We start from the raw sequence: 17,994 nt of genomic DNA on the forward strand, positions 1-17,994 counted from the left end.
GCTTTTCATATAAGAGGGACATACAGTCTGTCACCTTATCGTTGGCTCTACATGTGTTCATCATTATTACTGTCTGTTGTTTGTCAGAGGCCTGGATGAGAACTACTGTCGTAACCCTGACAATGTGGCGATGCCCTGGTGTTATACCACTGACAATGCGACTCGCTGGGAGTACTGCGATGTGCCACGCTGTGGAGATACAGGTATGGCAGTGATCAGTGACCACAATCTCTTACCTAACTACAATATCAGTGGTGGTGATAAATGTAAACGGCATAATTGAGTCAGCTCAATTTCCTGTCTCCTGCTGTAGATGAGCCAGTGACCCATGCAGAGGAGGAGGACTGTTATGAGGGGGATGGGTCAAGTTACCGTGGCATGACATCGGAGACTGTCAGTGGAAAAAAATGCCAAGACTGGAGCGCCATGACTCCACACAACCACAGCTACACTCCACAGAGCTACCCCAAAGCGTGAGCTTCAAATAGCAACAACAAACCAACAGAGATCATTGATTCCTTTGATTCTGAGAGTAAAACACAAAATCTTGTAGAGAAAGGTTCCTGCTGTCCTGAAGTTCCACACTTTCTATTTCAACAGAGACCTCAGGATGAACCTGTGCAGAAACCCTGATGGAGATGAAGCTCCCTGGTGTTACACTACAGACCCCAGTGTCCGCTGGGAGTTCTGCAACTTGGAGCAATGCCCCACCAATTCTACGGAAGAGACACCCACAGCCTCACTTAATCCCCAGACCCCATCCACTGCAGTTCCACTACACAAAGGTAAATTAGTCAACCTCTACATTATGCATTTGTACACTTCTAGTTAGTTGTATGATTGATTTAACCCCCCCCCCGGTTGCATTAGACTGTAAGACTGGAAATGGAGAAACATACCGGGTCCAACCTCTATCACCACTAAGGGTGTGACCTGCCAGGCCTGGAGTGCTCAGAGCCCTCACCAACACAAGAGCTTCACCCCAGAAACTCACCCTGACAAGGGGCTGGAGGGAAATGTAAGTATGTGTGTGTATTCCTGTATTAACATTTTGAGTGATAGACTTTTGGAGTTTTGCTCTGGTGATGTAATGAACACATTCATGTTAAAATCTGGTAAATCATTGTTTTTGTTTTGAGTTCATTGACTCCCTCTTTGTATGTCACTGTCAGAGCTGCAGAAACCCAGGCAATGATGCGAGCGGACCGTGGTGCTATACTACTGACAATAACACAAGATGGGACTACTGTCACATCCCAAACTGTGGTATGTGAAACCTGTTTGTATGTAGAGGATTACAATCGATCATTGAGCTTTTTAACCACCTGTGTGCTGTCCTGAGTGAAATCTCCCCCTTTTTCTTAAAGGGACATGCTTCCCCAGGGAGATTTCTTTTCCATCTACAGCAGCTTCATGCGTTATTTTTCAAGTTGTTTGAGATGATAGAATGCCTAAAAATCTGTACATGATTTGGGAAAAACATGATAGTTGCAAAGGGAAAAAAAATGATCCCGGAGAGCCTTTTTCTGATTTTGTATCTAATGTCCAATCCACACATGTACTGCAAACCTGGAATTATGGGAAGAGCGGTATATGAAAACACAAATGACCAAATCAGTTGGGTTTTGTTTAACGTGGCCTCAGGTCAAACTTTACAACTCGCTCCTATCTAATGTTAAGAGTCTTATAATAGAATCAATTTTTTGTCCATCTAACTATTTTGTTTTACCATGTGTCCGAGCATTATCCTCACAGGCTGCTTGCCATGGCTGTAAACTTTAAGTCTTGTTAGATGACACCAATTTAAACAAATTCAAAGTTTGTGTTTCACTTCTCCTGCAAGAATTCATGACTCTGAGCTTTCCTTATAGTTGATTCGAAATGTGGGACACCAGTCATGACACCAAAGCGTTGTTTTGGTCGGATCGTGGGAGGCTGCGTGTCTAAACCTCACTCATGGCCCTGGCAAATCAGCCTCCAGACCACGTGAGTAAAAAGTGTCTTGCAACATTTGCAAAATATGATTAAAGTTTAAGTGATATTGGGTTTTTAAAAGATGATGCCCCACTTTGTACCTTTAATGTCTAGGTCTTCAACATAAGGTCCAGGACCCCCAGGGGGTTCACAGAGTTACTGCTGGGGGCCAAATTATTCTTTTGATCATTGTTGAAAATGTGATTTTTTCTTTTCAAAATTAAAATGTCTGAAAATATACATGAACATGAATCGAACATATTTTACCTTTTGCAACAACTTATCTTTGTGAAAGTGGAGTTTCCTCCCTCACCTACCTGAAAAGCAAATACACCTTAAGACTGCAGCCTGACGCTGATATGGCCTTCTGCCTGACATCCACCTACATCATTTAATATGCAATGCAATTTATACTATATATGTAGTAGGGGGTCCCTGCTCCATCTTTCTTTCAGCTAAGGGGTCCTTAGCTTAAAAAATGTCGAAGGCACCTGCTCCAATGTATACAATGGGGTCACAGAAGTTTCATCAATTTCTCTAGAAGATAATTAACTGGCAGTAACTGAAAAGCCCAGACAGTCACAACATGGGAAACAGGTTACATTTTTCTTACTATTATTGAAGGAGATGAAATATTTTTTTATATCCAGATATTCTGAAGAGGTCGGCACGGTGGTGTGGTGGTTAGCACTCTCGCCTCACAGCAAGAGGGTTGCCGGTTCGATCCCGGGCGTGGGAGCCCTTCTGTGCGGAGTTTGCATGTTCTCCCCGTGTCAGCGTGGGTTCTCTCCGGGCACTCCGGCTTCCTCCCACAGTCCAAAGACATGCAGATTGGGGACTAGGTTAATTGGTAACTCTAAATTGTCCGTAGGTGTGAATGTGAGCGTGAATGGTTGTTTGTCTCTATGTGTCAGCCCTGCGATAGTCTGGCGACCTGTCCAGGGTGTACCCTGCCTCTTGCACGATGTCAGCTGGGATAGGCTCCAGCCCCCCCGCGACCCTCAAGAGGATGAAGCGGTTAGAAGATGAATGAATGAATGATATTCTGAAGAGTATTTTGGGGAAATTGGAAATACCTTCTGAACAGTAGTAGTCCTATACTGTATGTTTTTAAATGACCTTCTGGGATTTTCATACATCGCTGGTTAATTATGTTTTAGAAAAATGGATATATGATTGTAAAAACAAAAAAAGCGGGGGAACTGTCAGTTCAATGAGAAGCACCTGCTTTGAAAAAATTGATGAGAGCACAACATCTGGCCTCAGGGAGCTTCTTGTGATGTAGTCGGTCGACCTGCAGCTCCCAGTCTAGCTCTGTGGTGAAAAGGCGGTTCTGAACTTGGATTGTATTGGTGGCTGCTCCCCAGCCCTGACGAAGGTGATGGCGTTCTTGGCGTTTTGTTGCTTATTGTTGTTCTTGGCTACAGTGTTGTAGATGGACTCAGTAATTGTCTTCAGCACCTGGTCTCTGCCACCAACTATAGTGGCCCTCCCCAAGGGCTATTGGGCAACTGCTGAGGATGTGCTCAAGCAAGCACTTCCCAGAGCATTGGGAACAAGTCGGAGAATCGCTCCTGCTCCAGAGATCAAATCAAATCAAATCAAATCAAATCAACTTTATTTATATGGCACTTTTCATACAACAGTAACACAAAGTGCCTCACAGGTTAAAAACAACAAAGAAACAAAACAGAAAACAAAAAAGAAAAGAGAAAACCCAACCCTCCCACCCCACATGGAGATACATAAATACACACACTCACACACACACACACGCACGCACGCACGCACGCACGCACACAGACACAAGCTCACACCCACACACACTAGCTACTAAAGAGACATGGCTGAGCACCGAGACCCGAGGCAAGGAAAAAGCCACCTCTGGGGACCGTCCACACTGAGAGGGCCCACGGTCCAAGGGAGGGAGCGCCGCCAGAGACCACCCTGACCTGGGCAGACAGGAGGCTCCACACCGAGGTGCAGTGCCCTTCAGCCACCCAGGTCAGAGCTGTCCACGGGACGGCACCCCCATCGGTAGACCAGGAACAACTCTCAGTGTGTTTCCCATGAGGAAACACTGGAACTAAAAACTGAGGGACTAAAACAGTAGGATAGGATAAAAGGTATAAAATTAACCAAATAAACAAAAAGCTATTTAGCTCATAAAATTAAGTTAATAGCTAGGTAAGCAGGATCTAAAACAGAGGCATAAAATGCATAAAAACTAAAACCTATAGGCTAACTAAAATAATAAAAGATAAAGATTAAATGAGATAAGAACGTAAAAAGAGGAAGGGTCAGAGCAAAACAAATAGATAAATCGATTAAAAGCCTGATTAAAGGAATTTAAAATAGATAAATAAAGAGATCAAGGGTTGATATGGTTAAAGCGGATCAGATAAATAAAAAGGCTCAAGACCATGAAGACATCTAAAAACTAAAATAAACCTTAAAATCGATCCTGAAACGCACAGGGAGCCTCGTAAACCAAAGGGTCCATGTCATTGCTTCGACAGCCCATTAGTTCGACATCCCATTAGTCCGACTGTCCGTGGTGCTGAACAGCTCGCAGCGGGTGTATGGTGCACTGCGACTGGCTCTGGGTCAGCTGGGAAAGGCTTGAGGCGGAGCAGGCTCACGGCTTATGTGTTTGTCATTTTCTTTTTCATTTTAACCCACACCATGATCTTTTCCTGACCCTAACCAAGTGGCTTTTGTGCCTAAACCTAACCAGACCTTAACCACAGGGCATCATGATGATTTCGGAATGGACTATGGAACAATGGGTTTAATATGGTCGGAACAATGGGATGTCGAACCAATGGGCTGTCGGACCAATGGGCAGTTCCCAAACCAAAAGAGGCCAGAGTATGTGAGGTAAGATGCCATGCTGGTAAATCCATGCTTTGAACCTGCCAGGTAATCCAGACTTGTCGACAGCTGTGAATCATGTCTCAGGCTCCTTGAAAGTTGATTGGACTGCGGTGATGTCCTTGAGACTACAGTTAAAGACCTTGCCTAGGCTCTTGACTGGTTTCTCGGTAACAGATGGGATTGCCATGCCATCCAGAAAGAAACAGAACTTGTCTGTCACTCTACCCTTCTTCAGCACTATGGCCCTGGATTTAACTGGTTTGAAGCTCATTATGGCCTAGGAGATGAGCTTTTCCAGTCCTTGAAAAATCCATCTCCTCCAGGCACAGATGTTGTGGTGACTGTGAGGTCATCCATACAGGCTCTGATGGGAGGGTGCCTAATTGCCTAATTCCGGACTTAGAGGGCCTCTACACTCCTCTTCAGCCTTGACTACCATGTTCATGGTTAGGGAAAGGAGGCTAACTGAGATGGTGGACCCAGTTACTATCCCCTTTTCAAGTCGGTGCCAATCAGAAGTACAACTTACAATATATATATATATATGTATATATATATTTACGTTTATGTTTGTTAGTAATTCCTGTTTATTTAACTATATATTTGTAAATACTATTGTTTAAATTTCTTATTTTTTCACATATCTTTCCTCTCTTGCAAAGAGCACCCGTAACATAAATAATTTCCCCTCGGGGATCAATAAAGTATTTCTGATTCTGATTCTGATGTAACACACCCAGAAGTGACTCTGAGCCTGAAGTTTTCATAGTACTTCAGGATGTGGTCCTTGATCTTTCTGGGTATGTGGTGCCATTCCAAGTCTCAACTAGCTTGTGAGGTATTGAGCTATATGTGTTGGCGAGGTCGAGCCAACAAGGTCTCCTTTTCCCTCCCGTGACTCCCTAATTAGTTGGTTAACAACTCCAGTGTGTTTGATGCACCCAGGTATGCCAGGGATGCCACCTTTCTGGACTGAGGTGTCAACGTATGCATTCTTGAGGAGAAATTTAGCCTTCTGGATAGGATGCTGAAGAAGATCTTCCCCTCAACACTGAGCAGAGGGATATATCTGAACTGCTCAAGCTTCATGGAATTCTCCTCCTTTGGTATCCAGATGCCCTCTGCCTTTTTCCACTGGTCAGCAACAGCTCCTCTATGCCAAAATGTACACAGGGTCTTCCAGACAATCCTTTGAGCAGGCTCAGTGACCGCTGCCCTTCTTGCTTCCTGATCATGTTGTGAAGCTCAGCCATTGGTGGTTTCTCCTCCTCAGTTGCTGTCTTGTACTATTTCACCAGAGTCCGGAGCCCTTGGCGGAGATGATGGATCTTCTCTGCCCCTGGTTTCATGGTGTAGTCGGGTCTGGTGGTCTTGCCCTCATCCACACCGATCTTCTCTGCCACGAAGGTGACAATGATGGTGGTCATTGTCTGCAGCCATTTATCGGCATCCCCTTTTGCTGTTGATTCGATGATTCTGGCTACATCTTCATCAAACTGGTGCCACAATCTGTGCTGGCTTGCTGGCCAAGGATGTGCTGGGACACATCATCAGTGAATCATCACTATAGCTGAAGCTATGAACATGAAAATGCAAATGGCTCTATCCAGAGCCAGTGTTTGTTTGTCCATTGTGGGCCACTGTAGAACAACGTGGAATAGGGCCTTCTCCGTAAACGGCTCATTGTAACATAACAAAAACATGATGACTCTGACTTTAGATCATAAACTAATGAAAAGATAGTTATAAATATTATATTTCATTTCTGTAAATAGATGCCCCTAAATCCTACAGGCTGGACCTTTAACAGTGGATGCTGGCTGATATCTTACTTTATTCATTCATTCATTTATTATTATTATTATTATTATTTAAATGAGTCATATTATATTTCTCATCTGTTTAACTGTTGTCTCTTTCTACCAGTTGGGGATACCATTTCTGTGGAGGAAGTCTGATTCACCCTCAGTGGGTCCTTACTGCTGAACACTGCCTGGCCAAGTCAGTGAGATGATTATAAATAAACATCTACAATCCTGATAACCTCTGTACAGCTTGTGTGTAGGTTTATAAACATGTTGTGTACTGTAGGTCTGAGGACCCTGCATACTACAAGGTACTCCTGGGTATCCACACAAAGTCAGGTGAAGAGCCATCGCGACAGGAAAGGAACGTGGAGAAACTGATGCGCGCACCCAACAACGCCCGACATTGCTCTGCTCAAACTGCAGAGGTAAAAACTGGACTGATCATCCTACTGTCACCACTGGTTCAAATATTAATAATCATAGTGGTTCTGATGCAACTATCCTTCCTTAACTCACTATTGCTACTCAGTGGTGGAAAGTCACCAAGTAATTTTACTCAGGTACTGTATTTGCACTTTACTGGAGTATTTCCATTTGCAGATACTCTGAACTTCTACTCCACTACATCTCAGTGGCCCTTATTGTACTTTTTACTGCACTACTTTTATTTAAGTAACAGTTTGAATGCATGACTTTTACTCGTAACTGAGTATATCTACACTGTGGTATTGGTATTTTTAAGTAGAAGATCTGAGTACTTCTTCCACCACTGGTGTTCTGTGTGTTTTCAGCCCTGCATTAATAAACGACAAAGTCCTGCCAGTTTGTCTGCCAGAGCAGGACTACGTTGTTCCTGCTAGAACTGAGTGTTATGTCACCGGATGGGGTCAAACCCGAGGTACAGTAAGTTATGTGTGTCTGTGTGGTCTTGTACTATCTTTGTGAGGACCAATTTAGGTCTTCACACTGTTTTTAAAAGTGTGGACATGCTGGCCAACCCTAACGTCTTCTCAGATGTTTTCAGAAACATATTTTAGTGTCCTGTTTAGTAGTAAAATGAGATAGTTGGTCTGGCTTGGTACTTCAGGAATCAGTACACTGTGTCCAACAAAGCGCCTGGTCACAAACATTCTCATTTTACAGCTCAATAGTATACTGAATTGTGCTTCTGAAAACATTTGACGTGACAAATATGCAATGCAGCTACAGAATCTTAATTCATATTTGACCAGCGTTTTAGTTTGACAATTTGACCACAATCCATGATCACTGATTGACAGCTGTGTTAGAGACCTCAGACATACTGACAGTTTGAAATAAGACAGTAATTTTCATGAAAGTTACGAACTGTAGATTATATAAAGTTAAAAAAATAAAAATAAAGAAAAAACAGTATTTTTCTCCAAAATCAAGGTAAAAGCTCTGGAGACTCTTTAGGTTGCTCAACAAATATTTAAAGGTAAAGTTTCAAAGGTGACAAAAAAAGACAAGAATTATCAATTGTTAAAGCCCAATAAGTAGAAATGATTCCTTATTCAAGCCAAAGTTAACAGATTTTATCATCTGTTGCTGTTCATTTAGAAACTGGATAACTATGTTGAGGTGTGTTGCAGGTACGGCAGGTGCAGGCGTCCTGAAGGAAACTGGTGTCCCAGTGATCGAGAACAAAATCTGTAATAGTCCACGGTACATGAACGGGGAAATCAAGGAAGATGAATTGTGTGCTGGAGTCAGTGAGGGAGGAATGGATGCCTGCAAGGTATGAAAAACTACAAAAACTGGGGAACATCTTAGAAAACTACATAGTGCTGTGTACTGCTGTTGACCATGGTCTCTTTTGTGATACAGTAGCACTTTATTTAGTATTAGGACATTACAGACCTGGAAAATAAAACATTACTTTTATGAAAAATCTAATTATTATAAAGTAAAATCATTCAGCCACATTGTTCAGTACAACTGCCCATTATGTTACTTCACTGGACTAAACTGTCCGAGCAAGTGGCTTGTTGTTCTAATGGACTCACAGAGCTCAGCACTTCATTAACTACATGTTATTGTAATCAACTGCAATGATTGCCAAAGGTGTAATATAAGACCCAGTGTATATGATTTTAGATATAAATCTTGACTTGTTTGTACATATTTTACCTACATCTGTTAGTGAATATACATTTTCCATATCTCTGTCACTTGTAGTTCTGTGATCTAAAACTTTTCTTCCTTCATGCTTCACTGGTGTTCTTTTCCAGTCTAGTTTTGGACTGAAAACTATTTGTTCTCCTTGCAGGGTGACAGCGGTGGTCCTCTGGTGTGTAATAGCCAGAACAGTTACATCCTGCAGGGTGTGACTTCATGGGGTGCTGGATGCGCCGCTCCTATGAGACCTGGTATCTACGCTCGAGTCTCCAAGTTTGTCAACTGGATCAACAAAACCATTGAAGACAATTAAAACTACCCACCTTACAAAAAATACTGTAGCTTCAGCCGCAGAAAGTAACTGTTTATTGTGCTCTTTGACGATACTTTCTGATTTCTGATACTTGTCTGATGTTAACAGATGTTTTGTTTCCTCTGGTGTATACACAATAAGCCAAACATGTTTCTGGTTTTGGCATGTAAAGGTGTCTCTGTAAGAGCTGAAAAATAAAACTTAATACAAATGAAATGGGGGATGGAGTCATGCTTTAAAGAAAATTAGTAGTAGTAGTAGTAATAGTAGTCATAGTGGTAGTAGTAGTAGTATTCATTTATTTATTTTTGCCAATTTACCAATTACTACTAGGATGAAGCAGCTACCGCATCCACATACCAGCCTGGAACAATGTTCTACATTCGAAAAACAAACAAAAGAAGTAAAATAACTTAGCCTGGAAATCCAGACTCAAATCTAGAAAGATTTTGAGTCTGGCCCTCACCGATACACCCTTCCTACCCAAGGGACGGCACTAACTGAGGCATATTAAATGCCGCTGCATGCAGTTGGATAGCACGATGGCCAATCAGAGCAAAAAACAAGGTGACGTATTCATTGCACTAAGTCCTATTTGTTTGCCGACCAGTGGGGCTAACTGATATATTATGCTTTTGCCATATCCCGTTGGCAAAACGGCAAAAACATCCTTCCTGGAAACGAAGGCTTCTAGGGCAGTCTTCTGTTTTTCTCTCAAGGAAAAAGATAAGTGTAGCTGGCTTAGCGTTTCTTCCAAAGCTACATTATATGGGCGCGGTCCTTAGGCGGCTGCCATCTTGGCTGTTTACTTTTTGACTCCTACGGCGCAGCACTGTCGTCACTGTGTTACACCCGCCCAGAGCCCGCTTCTGTCAGATAGACTGATCTGATTGGTCCAATTGGCGATTCAGCGGGCTCTGCTCGTCGGGGCCAGATCCCCATGCAGTGCAAATTCGAATTTGCTAGGGGCGGGGTATCTGGATTTCCGTGTTAAAAATAATTATTCACAAAAATACTTTAAGTATTAAAATAAGAAGTGCTCATTGTGTAAAAAAAAATCAACTCATGAGCCTCCTTAAAGACACATATACACAGAAGATTCTCATCTCATCTCATCTTAACTTAATCAAGAATTTGACTTAAATTGGCCCTTAAATTGTTTTTAGAAAAACAATTGCACAATTTTCCAGAGTTGAAAGGTTGTTACTAAAACCTAACACCCACCGAGGAGTCTAAAGTACGTTGTTTTGTAATATATGTTTGCAGTAGTGTGCACTGGTCCCTTTTAGTTGAAGATTAACTTCATTTTATACACTGATAAGAGATTTAATCTATATCACATTGTATTCATCAGTCAAATGAGAATCAAGTCTGTATTATAATATATTATTATGACAAATACACACATGTATTACCATTAAAGAACATTAAACCATTTACTTATACTATTATTACAGTTTTAATGTCACACAGGACACACTGTACCAACATGCTCAGGATGGATGAGAATTCCACTGAAGTGGTAAAGAGAAAGAATTGGCATATTGATAAGGAGTAAAGTAAAGTAATCTTTATTCATTTAGTGCATTTCATACACAATAAACAGCAACACAATGTGCCTCATATATAAATGAGATATAATGAAAAACAACAACAGAAAAGGTATTCAGCATTTTACTGGAGGTCACGTGATTGAAAGAAGTCTGATGTTTGTTTGCTGTCCTTGTCTGACCAATGATTGACTAAAAATAGATTGAAATTGTCCTATTTATTTTCCTGAGATGCTAAAGGAGAGCAGTCACATCCCAGGAGGTACCTCAGTGACTTTGCCAATTGTGAGCTGCCTCACCATGGACCTGTGCGAACTAGCTTTGCTCCTGGGAGCCCTAACCTGCACTGGTAAGATATAAATGGTACCTTTGAATGATAATCATGAGTAGTTTACAATAATTTAAGTGCCCTAAATTATAAATAAAAGTAAGACAGACATTACTTCGCTTCACTGTGAGAGCACCTCATCAGGACAACCTTGTCCACGTTGATTAAATATGCCTTTTCAATACTATTTTCATCAATTAATCAAGTCAGGATGTATTATGGGATGAGTCAAAATGCATTTATAACACATTTTGTTGACTTTGATGTGTTCACACTTAGTTTACACAGCAGCCCCAAAACGATAAGAAGCAGAGAGATTAAGAATCTTTTAGCTAAAAGCCAATTTTAGAGTTGATCTTCTGATAAAACCTGACTGCTTGAATCACCTCTCAGAAATCAAGTTAAATGTCTGACAGTCTAGTATTCTAACAAGATTAGGTTAAACTCATCCTTTCAAAAATCCATTCTCTGACTTAAGATATAAACAAATTAGATCAAATAGACATTTCATTCAGTGTCATTGGGTCATTGTATGAACATCAAAGAGAGTCCATGTTAGGTTTATGTAGATGTGTTTATACACCCATTTGTGGTTTGACATAATGCGGATCAGAGTTTTTTATTTTTTCACTTGAGAGTTAAAACGTTAAAATGTGTCTTGGCTGCACAGGTGCAGAATTATGAGGAAATGTAACCTCTAAAGGCATTTACAAGCAATAAGAACTATAGAAAATATGTACATGCACATTTTGAGTAAAGGAGTGAGTTAAGTCCCTCATGATGTTTAACCACTTCCTGTTGCAGGACCATCAAAATGACAGACTGACTTTGCATCGCAACCCGAGGAAGAAAAGAATACACCATATCATGATTTGACAAAAATAAATCATTAAACGTAGTACATCATTTCAGTTATAGCACAGAGGTGCTGTATCTGCAGCTTACAAATATTTAACACAACACACCTACTCACTAATACATTCAATAATTATTTAATGATGTAACTCTTATTGATAAACATGTTGAGTATACAGTTCAACTATGTTGTGCTCAACTAGGTGTATACACACACACACACACACACACACACACACACACACACATATAAATTTGACATTTGTTAAAATGTACACCAATCAGCTAAAACATTAAAACCACTGACAGGTGAAGTGAACAGCACTGATCATCTTGTTATAGTGCAATGTTCTGTTGGGAAATCTTTGGTTCTGACATTTGTGTAGATACCATCTGACATGCTCCACCAACATAAACACTAGTGTAGACCAGGGAACCCCCGTTATGACAGTGGCGCCCCCAGCAGGACAGTGCGTCATGCCACACCACAAAAAACTGGAGTTCAAACACCTTGAGCTCTTTGTCCCATTACTTGGGTCATACCTGACCAGTTTTTGTGGTGTGGCATGACGCACTGTCCTGCTGGGGGCGGCACTGCCATTGACCAGTGCCATTGCCCTGAGAGTGTTTATTTTGTCGGCAGTGGTGTTCTGGTGTGTGGCATCAAGTGTCAAGTGGCATCTACATGAATGACAGGACCCAATGTTTCCCAGCAGAACATTGCACTAGAACAAGATGATCAATGTTATTCACTTCACCCACCAGTGGTTTAATGTTTAGGCTGATCAGTGTATACGTATGTGTTGAGTGCTGAGGCCTAAGCATGTCAAGTAATAACAACTGAAACAAATGTTGTAGAATTATAATACTTATTACACATGTACATTCAACTTTGTTACACATATTACTGCTGTATAAATGACCCTGTTACATTTATATGTACATTGTATATGAATGGCTGTTACAGCAGCTATTTTGTCAGTTTCATTTTGTAATTTGACATTATTCAAAATGCCACCACTTTACTTGTATTTTCTTTGAGTTCCATAAACAATCCATCTCATCTTCTGTGCTCAGCATCCAAGGCTCCCACCCTCATCCCACATCTGACCTGTTTCATCGGTGAAGGTGAAGCCTAATGAGGCACCACTGCTCCAGCTCCAGCCCTTACACAAATTAAGCGACACAAGATAATGTTAGCATGAAATGGACTTAAAAAACCACTAACAGTGCTAAAACACGGAAATTACTGTAAGAGCAATGTGACTTACCTCTCCCATGGAGCACAACAGCAAAAGGGGAGAGGTAAGCAGGGAGACACCCCTTGATAGGTGGGGTACCCCCAAAGGTGAATGTAGGGGTCCAAAAACTGGTTATCAAACGCTCCAAATATTGAGTACGGAGGCCTAAGCATGTCAAGTAATAACAACAACTGAAACAAATGTTGTGGAATTATAATACTTATTACAAATGTACATTCAACTTTGTTACACATATTCCTGCTGTATAAATGACCCTGTTACATTTATATATGTATTGTATATGAATGGCTGTTACAGCAGCTATTTTGTCAGATAGCACCACCACTTTACTTGTATTTTCTTTGAGTTCTATGACCAATCCATCTCATCTTCTGTGCTCAGCATCCAAGCCTCCCACCCTCATCCCACATTTGACCTGTTTCACTGGTAGAGGTGAAGCATACCGAGGCACCACTGCTGTAACTGAATCTGGCAAAACATGCCAGAGCTGGTCAGCTCAGACACCACACCAACACAGCCGCACACCACACAACTATCCCGGAAAGTAAGAGCTACTGTAACTGAGAAATGTTGTTCTTGACAAAAGAGGGACCTATGGCATGTTGCCGTCATTGTTTGGTTTGCCTGTGTTTATCATCATTACTGTCTGTTGTTTGTCAGAGGCCTGGTTAACAACTACTGTCGTAACCCCGACGATGAGGCAAGTCCCTGGTGTTACACTACTGACCCTGACAGCCGCTGGGAGTACTGTGATGTGCCGAGCTGTGAGGATGGAGTCGGACCAGGTATAACAGTAATCAGTGGTGTTGATTTCTCACCAGTTTACAATAACATTAATGACAGTGGTGATGACACACACACACACACACACACACACACACACACACACACACACATACATTTACATTTGACATTTGGCATTCATACATATATACTGTATATGTGTGTCTTTGTGTGTACGGTTTGTATTAATTTACATTTATGTAACTAGTGGACTCTAGTGATGTCTGCGTTGTGTAGATATAAAGAGGCCCAGACTGTGGATATCTTTGGAGGCAATCTCTGTTTATTCCTAACTACAGGTGGTAAAAACAAAAATCGTCTGTCATACACAACATGCAAACTCCAGCTCATACACAAATTAAGCGACACAAGATAGTGTTAGCATAAAATGAACTTATAAACAACTAACAGAGCTAAAACACGGAAATTACTCTAAGAGCAATGTTGCTTAGCACAACAGCAACAGGGGAGAGGTAAGGAGGAGACACCCTTTATAGGTGGGTACCCCCAAAGTTGAACATAGGGGTACAGAAACTGGTTATCAAACGCTCCAAATATTGAGTGCGAAGGCCTAAGCATGTCAAGTAATGACAACTGAAACAAATGTTGTGGAATTATAATACTGATTACAAATGTAGATTTAATTTACACATATTCCTGCTGTATAAATTAACCTGTTACATTTATATATATATATATATTGTATATGAATGGCTGTTACAGCAGCTGTTTAGTCAGTTTCATTTTGTAATTTGACATTATTCAAAATGCCACCACTTTACTTGTATTTTCTTTGAGTTCTGTAACCAATCCATCTCATCTTCTGTGCTCAGCATCCAAGCCTCCCACCCTCATCCCACATCTGACCTGTTTCACCGGTAAAGGTGAAGCATACCGAGGCACCACTGCTGTAACTGAATCTGGCAAAACATGCCAGAGCTGGTCGGCTCAGACGCCCCACCAACACAGCCGCACACCACACAACTATCCTGACAAGTAAGAGCTACTGTAACTGACAAATGTTGTTCTTGATAAAAGAGGGACCTATGGCATGTTGCCTTCATTGTTTGGTTTGCCTTTGTTTATCATTACTACTGTCTGTTGTTTGTCAGAGGCCTGGTTAACAACTACTGTCGTAACCCTGACAATGAGAGGAGACCCTGGTGTTACACTACTGACTCTGAAAGCCGCTGGGAGTACTGCAGTGTGCCACGCTGTGAGGATGCAGCCAGACCAGGTATAACAGTAATCAATGGTGATGATTTCTCACCACTGTTATTCATATCCATTTACTGTATAGGCTGTGTGTGTGTGTGTGTGTGTGTGTGTGTGTGTGTGTGTGTGTGTGTGTACATATATATATATATATATATACACCCATCAGCCAAAAAACACAGACAGGGAAGTGAGTAACTTTGATCATTTTGTTCCAATGCATTGTTCTGCTGGGAAACCTTTGGTTCTGGCATTCATGTGGATACCACCTGACATCTTCCACCCACCATTGCAGACCAAGTACCCCCCCTCATAGCAACAGTGCTCCACAATGGCAGTGCCCCCCCAGCAGAAAAAAGCAGCATGCCACACTACAAAAACTGTTTAGAAATGGCCTGTGAAGCATGAGACAAAGCTCAAGGTGTCGACCTGGCTCCTGAATTTCTCAGGTCCCAATCTGCTAAAGGATTCTTGTGATGTGCTGATACCCCAGATGTACCCCTAATCCAAGGTGGGGCCTCCTTGGATCGGACTTGGCTCTGACCTGTCGAGGCATGGACACAGGATCTCTGGGAGTGTCCTGCAATGTCTGGCACTAGTGTGTTGGTGGCAGATCCATTTAGTCCAGTGGGTTGTGAGGTGGGTAAATGGCATATGCCACAGATCTGGGGAATTTGGAGGCCAGGTTGACACTTTGAGGTCTTTGTCCCATTCCTGGGCCAATCCTGAGCAATGTATTCAGTGTGGCATGGTGCATTGTCCTGCTGGGTGGCCACTGCCATTGGGGAGTACTGTTGCCATGAAGGGGGGTACTTGGTCTACAACTGTGTTTGAGTGGGTGGAACATGTCAGGTGGTATCAACATGAATGCCAGAACCAAAGGTTTCCCAGCAGAACAATGCATTGGAACAAAATAATGAAAGTTATTCAACTCACCTGTCAGTGGTTTTAATGTTTTGGTTGATCGGTGGATATAAAATCACACTCTCAACCTCTTCGGTTGGTATCTGTATCATCCTCAAGCTGGGGTCCTCTACCAATCAGAGGCCTGGGAGTCAGAGGGTTCTGCACAGTATCTTAGCTGTTCCTAGGCCTGCACACTTCTGCACTGAGGCTTCAGATGTTGTTCCTGGAATCTGCCGGAGCCACTCTCCTAGTTTGGAGGTCACTGCCCCAAGTGCTCCTACTACCATGGAGACCACGTCAACTTTGACCTTGCACATCTGTTCCACCTGTTCTTTCAACCCTTGATCCCTCTCCACCTTTTCATGTTCCTTCTTTTTGATGTTGCTGTCGGCTGGTAGCGCACCATCTACCACCACTGCCCTCTTCTGGTGTTTCTTAACCACCACTATATCCGGTTGGGTAGCCAGCAGCTGTTCATCAGTCTGGAAGCTTAAGTCCCACAAGATCTTAGCCCTGTTGTTCTCAACCACCTTTGCTGGTGTCTTCCATCGGTATTTGGGTACTTCAAGTCCATACTGGGTACAGATGTTCCTGTACACTATCCCAGCCACTTGTTTGTGCCGCTCAATGTACACTGATCCTGCCTGCATCTTGCACCCTGCCACAATGTGCTGGACCATCTCAGGGGCATCTTTGCACAGCCTACACCTTGGGTCTGATCTGCTGTGGTAGACCGTGGCCTCTGTGGCCCTTGTACTTAGGGCCTGTTCTTGTGCTGTGATAATTAGTGCCTCCATGCTGTCTGTCAGTCCAGCATTCTCCAGCCACTGGTAGGTCTTCCTGATATCAGCCACTTCCTTTATCTGACGTTCCTATGCACCATGTAGGGGCTTGTCCCTCCATGTTGTTTGCTCCTCCACCTCTTTGCTCTCACCAGGTTTCTGTTGTCTGAGGCATTCACTTAGCAGCTAATCCTTTGGGGCCATCTCCTTGATGTACTTCTGGATTTTGGATGTTTCATCCTGGTTAGCGGCTCTGATGCTCATTAGTCCTCAGCCCCCCCTCTTTCCACTTTGTGTATAGCCTCAGGGTGCTGGACTTGGGGTGGAACCCTCCATGCATGGTAAAGAGCTTTCTTGTCTTAATATGTGTGGCTTCTATCTCCTCCTTTGGCCAGCTTATGATCCCAGCTGGGTATCTGATGACTGGCAGTGCGTACATGTTGCTGGCTCGGACATTGATCTGACCATTCAGCTGACTTCTCAGGACTTGCCTTACTCTCTAGAGGTATTTGGTTGTGGTCAACTTCCTTGCAGCCTCCTCATGATTCCATTAGCCTGTTAGATCCCACAGTACTTGTGGCTGTTCTGGATAACTCCTATGTTGCCCTCTGGTAGGTCAACTCCTTCAGTTCTGATCATCTTGCCTCTCTTTGATACCATTTGATCACACTTGTCTAATCCGAATGCCATCCCCATGTCCTTGCTGTACATCCTGGTGGTGTGGATCAGTGAGTCGATTTCTCACTCATTCTGTTCGTAGAGCTTGATGTCATCCATGTAGAGCAGGTGGTTTATTGTTAACCCCGCTTTGGAATCAGTATCCATAGCAAGTCTTCCTGATGATCTGACTGAGGGCACTCAGGCCTATGCAGAACAGCAGTGGTGACAGTGCATCCCGTTGGTATGTGCCCCATTTGATGATGACTAAGAGGCCGTTTACGACACGGTGATTTCGATAAACGGAGACATCTTCCTTTGTTTGTGCCCTTTGTTTACACGCAAACGGAGATTTCTCCTCTGAAAACGAGTCTTTCTAAAAACTCCGGCCAGAGTGGAGATTTTGGAAAATTCCGGTTGCGCGTTTGCATGTAAACTGAGATAAACGGAGATAAACGGAGTTATAGGCAGCCGACGTCACAGTATGCGCCGTAACTTGCGCCTGTGTCAAAAGTGCGACCTATGTTGCTATGGTGACAATGGAT

General features: G+C 42.6%; 1 protein-coding gene across 1 annotated transcript in view; it reads left to right on the top strand.

Annotated features, from left to right (window-relative positions):
- LOC125888556 (apolipoprotein(a)-like) overlaps positions 1 to 17,994 on the top strand; it is a 101,908-nt gene that overhangs the window by 51,022 nt on the left and 32,892 nt on the right. The window contains 19 exon segments of the mRNA XM_049575959.1: positions 88 to 203; positions 314 to 473; positions 601 to 785; positions 871 to 897; positions 900 to 1,018; positions 1,173 to 1,266; positions 1,872 to 1,986; positions 6,778 to 6,852; positions 6,943 to 7,057; positions 7,059 to 7,084; positions 7,451 to 7,557; positions 8,273 to 8,418; positions 8,950 to 9,108; positions 10,902 to 11,010; positions 12,922 to 12,972; positions 13,488 to 13,650; positions 13,767 to 13,891; positions 14,723 to 14,885; positions 15,002 to 15,126. Of these exon segments, the coding sequence (XP_049431916.1) occupies positions 88 to 203; positions 314 to 473; positions 601 to 785; positions 871 to 897; positions 900 to 1,018; positions 1,173 to 1,266; positions 1,872 to 1,986; positions 6,778 to 6,852; positions 6,943 to 7,057; positions 7,059 to 7,084; positions 7,451 to 7,557; positions 8,273 to 8,418; positions 8,950 to 9,108; positions 10,902 to 11,010; positions 12,922 to 12,972; positions 13,488 to 13,650; positions 13,767 to 13,891; positions 14,723 to 14,885; positions 15,002 to 15,126 (2,180 nt within the window).

Source organism: Epinephelus fuscoguttatus, linkage group LG5 (genome assembly GCF_011397635.1).
Source record: "Epinephelus fuscoguttatus linkage group LG5, E.fuscoguttatus.final_Chr_v1".
Classification (NCBI taxonomy): domain Eukaryota; kingdom Metazoa; phylum Chordata; class Actinopteri; order Perciformes; family Serranidae; genus Epinephelus; species Epinephelus fuscoguttatus.